This window comes from Cynoglossus semilaevis, chromosome 13 (assembly GCF_000523025.1).
Source record: "Cynoglossus semilaevis isolate Cse_v1.0 chromosome 13, Cse_v1.0, whole genome shotgun sequence".
Taxonomy (NCBI): Eukaryota; Metazoa; Chordata; class Actinopteri; order Pleuronectiformes; family Cynoglossidae; genus Cynoglossus; species Cynoglossus semilaevis.
In genome coordinates, this window is record NC_024319.1 from 3,283,855 (window position 1) to 3,289,602 (window position 5,748).

General features: G+C 43.0%; 1 protein-coding gene across 2 annotated transcripts; it reads right to left on the minus strand.

Moving 5' to 3' along the window:
* Positions 1 to 231: 231 nt before the first annotated feature.
* nagpa (N-acetylglucosamine-1-phosphodiester alpha-N-acetylglucosaminidase) lies at positions 232 to 5,742 on the minus strand. 2 transcript variants are annotated; one of them, XM_025061613.1, is made up of 12 exons: positions 4,371 to 5,742; positions 3,567 to 3,772; positions 3,107 to 3,374; positions 2,846 to 2,985; positions 2,579 to 2,687; positions 2,222 to 2,350; positions 1,914 to 2,119; positions 1,717 to 1,764; positions 1,489 to 1,617; positions 1,229 to 1,351; positions 1,053 to 1,146; positions 232 to 818 (listed from the first exon to the last, which is right to left on the minus strand). In XM_025061613.1, exons 1-12 carry the CDS (start codon positions 4,490 to 4,492, stop codon positions 620 to 622), a joined length of 1,773 nt encoding a protein of 590 aa, XP_024917381.1. In that variant the 5' UTR covers positions 4,493 to 5,742; the 3' UTR covers positions 232 to 619. The 2 variants fall into 2 exon arrangements, with proteins under 2 accessions (XP_024917381.1, XP_016893680.1); XM_017038191.2 differs by having other exon boundaries at positions 232 to 869.
* Positions 5,743 to 5,748: the final 6 nt, after the last annotated feature.

Below are 5,748 nucleotides of genomic sequence, written 5' to 3' on the forward strand. Positions count from 1 at the left end.
ATATATATATATATACATACATACATACATATAAATATATACATATATATAATATATACAATATATATTTATAAATATATACATATATAAGTCATCAAACACCAGCAGCACATGGAGATTTGTCCTCAGGACATTAATCCATTACTTCATGTCAAAGCCTTTAAGAATAAAAGATAAAAAAAAAAAAACACAAAAAACAAAAAACAGTTGCTGTGTGTGTATACCACTGTATATTCTTGCACCAACAAGAATCATATCCTAAGACAACCAACTTTTTTTTTAATAAAATATTTTTCAGGACAACATTTTCTTTTTAATTCCAGTATTTTGGCATTAAAATGAGGATTAGACAAATCACTGGAATTAAAAGATGATTATAATACCTGGACGTCTTCTCTGCTGCTTCACCATCAGAAGCTGTGTTACGACCAAGGCTCGTGTTGACCCCTGATATACAGCTGGATGTTAATGCTTTTGTTAGTATGGACCTGAGATTAAAGAGTTCAAAGTTCAGTGAAGACACTGATGTCTGTCAGTGACAACAGCACCGTTCCTGCTTTAACGCCCTGCCGAGCAGAAACAGCACCCCTCCCCTTAACTACGATGTCCTTCTGCACCACTACAACCTGATTTCTTCCTCAGGGTCTGAGTCTTCCATCTCCTCGCCCAGAGTCCTGGACTCGTTCATGTGGGCTTCAGCCCGTGAAGCTGCTTCACTGATGTCTCCCAGTGGGATGTAGGAGTAATCCTGACGTTTGGCGAGGTGGACGGCGGCCAAACCAGGACAGGCTGGTTGTTTTAGGAAGTGGAGGAGGAGACTGAGGGACAGTAAAGACGTGAGAGTCAGGGTGATAACAAGCCACCAACGTCTGCAGGGAGAAAGAAGGCGGAGCTTCAGATTAATTAGTGCAGACCTCCTCAACCACTTGGTATCTAAGCTGACTGTTGGTCATTTCCTTCCCGGCTGAAGATAATTTTTTTTTTCAATTTTGTGCAAAAGTTAGTTAAAAATACAAAAGAGAGAAGTGAGGAGGTGGAGCTCTGTGACTCACTCTGACAGGTAAGGCGGCTCTGTCTGACCTCTGTGACCTTCCTCATCCTGTCTTCTCCATGACTTCTTCATCTGATTGACCAAACACTGAACAGCTACAGACAAGAGGAGGAGGAAAAGGAGGTGTTCAGAGTTTAAGTGGTCAAAGGCTGCAGGGGGCGCTCTGTGTGTGTATACCTGTGTGGTTGTAGTCTGGCTGCTGCGTATTGTTACAGCTTCCTGTCTGTGCGTCACACAGACACTGATAATCACACACACACTTCTGAGAACAAGAAATCCCAAAGAATCCCAGAGGACAAACTGGACACAAACACACAGACCAAAACCACATTAGAAATCCTTTGAAAGTCATCTGACCGATGTGGACTAGACCAGATTGGACTGAACTGGATCAGATCAGATTATTGCCACTGATGAAACGTGGACGGCAGCCTTACCTTTTTCACAAAAATCTCCATGGAAACCGGGAGGACAGAAGCAGCGTCCGTGCACGTTGTCACAGGAAGCCCCGTTAGCACACGTGCACCTTTGTTTGCAGTTGTCACCATAGAAACCAGGGAGGCACTCTGGGTGAAAAGGTGAGGTAATCTGTTAATCTGAGGTCCATTATAGAAGATTAAAGACACGATAATCTGGTTTTTATAAACCACGTTTCCCCGTCGTACCTTGGCTGCAGTTCTGTCCCTGCCATCCCGCGTCGCACAAACAACCGTCTGCAACAACAACGTCAACAGTGAATGTAAACCTGTGACTCACTGGGTTCCACTGTCTGTCGGAAAGTGATGTCAGTGTGTATATTAATTAACTTTAAAGAAAAGACACAGGATTGGCCAAGAGATTAACGATCCCTCCTGCGTAGTACCTGCCGTGCAGACGCCGTGTGCGCCGCATTCTGACGGCTGACACGTCAGAGCATCACAGGCCACGCCCTCCCAGCCACGCTGACACTGACAGCGTCCGTCCACACAGTCACCGTGTCCGCTGCAGTCTGGTGGCTGACAGCGACGTGGATGCACACACAGGATGGTGGAGACGCGCCGGCCGCAGCGCCACCTGCCGTCTGAAGCACTAAAACAGAAGAAAAACAAAAGAGAACATTTCATTTAAACTCAATAATCCTGCAGAGGTCGAGACGTTTATTTAGTGATGGTTTCCTGTTCTTTTGCTCACCAGTGATCTGTGGGATAACTCGCCAAAGTTCCATTAATCACGAAGGTGGATGAACCGCCTCCGTCCAGGTTTATGGCATTGATCACTCCATAATTCTTCAGAAACTCTGCAACCTCCCACAAACTCATCCTATACGGACCAGAACCAAGTCACTATTTTAGGTGTGACTATGTGAGGTAATGACACATAGAAGCACTGATTGCACTGTGAGCGCCCCCTACTTTTATATAGTTCATTTACAATCTTGTATAACCTTGTTGAGCAGACTTCCTGGTCATTGACTTCAGACAAATTACTGTTTTACTTTGTCTCTCGTGAATATAAATATGAGATGAACTCAGTGCGTTGTGTCCTCACCCTCTGACCCCCGTTTGTCCTTCACAGTGAAACAGAACCAGTTTTCCTTCAGCATCGTGACCCACTGCTGTTCGAGCCGACAACACGTTCACAAATGTGCTCAGTGAACCTGTGAACGGGTTTTTAGTTTTTAAAAAGCACACACTTAGCTTGTCAAACATAAAGAATAAAACATACTCTCTGCTCCTCACTCAGCGACAGTCCGACTCTAATTTGAAACAATTTCTTCCAGCATCTCCAACATGTTCTTCAGTTCCACACACAAACCTGTCTCCTGAGTCTTGTCACACTCCGCCTCCAGACTTTGGTTGATGTAAACTTCACGGTTCCTCAGGAGCCACACCACGCCCGTCACAAGCTGGACAAATGGGTTTGACTGGTCCATCACATCCTCCTCAGACAGATACCTGCAGGAAAGAACAAGGGCCAGAACGTTGGGCCCCCAGATGTTAGACCGATGATGCCAAATTAGCAACAGTAAGAGCCAACGTTGGTCTGATTAAAGGTTCCGAGACGCTGTTCTCTGACCCGAACACCAGGGTGCCGTCTTTCCTGATTCCAAACTGGGCATTCTGTACGCCGTTGCTCTCCTGCACCATCTGTCCGTTGCTGATAATGTTGCCTAAACACTGCCTAGTGTCCACGTGGAAGAAGCCGGCATTCTGGGCGTATAAACACCCGGCGGCCTGGGCTGTTTCCTCCACTGAGACCATGAGGTTCATCCCGCAGCCGCCCGGCCCGCCCGGCTCCAACACCGAGACGGTCCTCAGTGGGTCATGCACCCGCGTCAGACGTCCTGTAAACAAACACACACATTTTCTGTAAACACCCTTTTCTCCCACATCATAATCTAATGTGAAATCCTTCGTTCAGTTTTGTTTGTGACATAAAACTGAACACATGAGGCAGCAGCGGACCAGCAACTCATCTGTTTTCACGAGCTACAATCACAGATTTTCTGTATGGACCCACAGCTTTAAATTCTTACCATAAACGTATTTCGATTCTTCTGGAATGTCGGTCACAAAGAGCAGGGAGTCGGCCACAGGTACGTTGCTATGGTTACTGCCAGGCCAGCTCTCATAGCTGCCGGTGCCATGGATAACGGGCTGACAGTCTGGGGTGTGGCGGTCGGGATGAGCGGGGTCGTGACTGTGATCCTGCACTTGCAGAAAGTGATTATACATGGATTCACTGAGGGAGAGGGAGAGAGAGAGAGAGAGAATAAGATGTGATGTAAAAGTCTTGTGTTTGTCAAAACAAAACAAAAAAAGAAAGGTTAAGTGAATTTTCATTAACTTTTAAAGTAAACTCCAACTCTTGTTAAAAATCACTCCACGTTATTTAAGGGCAAAGAAAATATTTGGGTTTGATTTTTAAAACAGTTCTCTTTATATTATATATAAACAATATAGTGTTCAATAATACTAAAAAAAAAAAAAAAAAAACACAAAATCCGTACCGGCATGTCACGTCCGGTGACATTCTACAACTGGTCAGACTCGACAGAAGAGGAACTGGTTTTGTTTTTTTAAATACTTTAAATAGTAGTCTAACTAAATAACGACATGACGTAGTAAAAACATTGAAACAGCGTCTATAAGTGTCGACATTATTGTTATTATTATTTTTAATTATTTAATTATTTTAAAACAAACAATAAGTAACTTAACAAAATACAACATCCGTGGCTGAGCTGTGGACAACGTTGACAGCAGTGACAACCAAAGTGGACTCACTGAGTTTTTCTTTTCTACGTTCACAGCTTTTGTCAGCAAACAGTGGCACTCACCGGCTGTCCCCGCTGGTGTCGTTGTGACGGCTGTCCCCGGCGTCGCATGGAAGACTTTGGAACAGCAGCAGCTGCAGGAGCAGCAACCACGGACCTGAAGTTTGAATGCTCGCTGCGGCCATGAGACTGAACGGAAACAACAAACCGACTTCCGCCAATATTAAAACACAACTTCCGATAGGTTTAGGTAAAACCTGTACAAATGGTTATTTACTAAGTTACTACCGTCAGAGTTGTTTTGTTAGCCTTATATTTGTAATAAACTTTTCTTTTCGTTTTTGTTTTTTAAATATGTGTAACTTGACAGAATTTTACACCGAATGTAAAAGTGAATCCTGGGTGAAGAAGCAGATTACTCCAGTAGGGGGCGTCTGGCGGCGCCAAACTTAGTAAGGGGGGGAAATGATTCTGTTTTAGTTTCAGGTCTTTTTTTTTACTTTACTGATCTTTTTTCCTTCACTGATGATTCATACGCTGATCTTTTAAACCTGACTCCTTCTCGGGGATGTAGGGGGGAGGTCGCTAATCCCAGCAGTCATCAGGTGGGGGCGCAAACACAAAAAGAACATGAAAACTTCTGGTCCACAGTTTAAAACAAACAACAACAAAAAACTTAAAATAATAAAAACTCGTGACTCTCCGCTGACGTGCAGACAAACACAGAATATAAACCAGAAGACACACTCAACCTCGAGAAACCTTTTATATAATTTCAGATTAAAGATTTGTGAATTAGTATTAAATATGCGATCAGAAACGAAATCAGATCGTGTTGATTTAAACCCTTTTTAGACGATTTCTTTTAAAAACAATCAAAAGAATAAACAGAAAACACCGTTAAACAAAGCAAAAACAATCAGAAGAATCTGTGCGTGTTAATGCAGGCTCCGCCTCCTTAACCCACGAATCCATCATAATTTATTTAGATGTAGATAGAGATGGATTCATTTTCTTAATAGGACGTGATGCTCTTCCTTTAAGACCAGGTCTTACGAGAACATTTTCTTCTGTACAGATGGAGTGCATTTTCAGATTTGTGATATTTTTGAACACGGGCTGTCAATCAGGTGAGAACCAAAATCAGCCAATCAGTGCTTACACTGCAGAGTTAAAAAACAAACAAACAAAAAAACGCTGACGCTTTTCTGGGAGCTAGCCTTATCAGATGTGATTGACAGGAGGAGTGGGCGGAGCACCGTACAGATATATTTTTTTAGACATGATTTCATTGAATTAAACAATTTCATACCCACAGTTCTGTACAAATATTTTTTTTAAAAATCAACATGAGAAATAAAGCTAAAAAGTCTAATTAAGACATTGATTTGATCAGTGGGAAATTAACCTGGATCCAAGTCCAGGATCCAAAACTAGTTAG

What these genes read in the sequence shown, in the direction of transcription:
- nagpa (XM_017038191.2), bottom strand. Translation starts at nt 4,492, where the DNA reads ATGGCCGCAGCGAGCATTCAAACTTCAGGTCCGTGGTTGCTGCTCCTG. An exon ending in AGAATCGAAATACGTTTATG is followed by an intron (nt 3,375 to 3,566) that starts GTAAGAATTTAA and finishes GTTTGTTTACAG; the next exon opens with GACGTCTGACGCGGGTGCAT. An exon ending in GAGCCGCCTTACCTGTCAGA is followed by an intron (nt 870 to 1,052) that starts GTGAGTCACAGA and finishes TTCTCCCTGCAG; the next exon opens with ACGTTGGTGGCTTGTTATCA.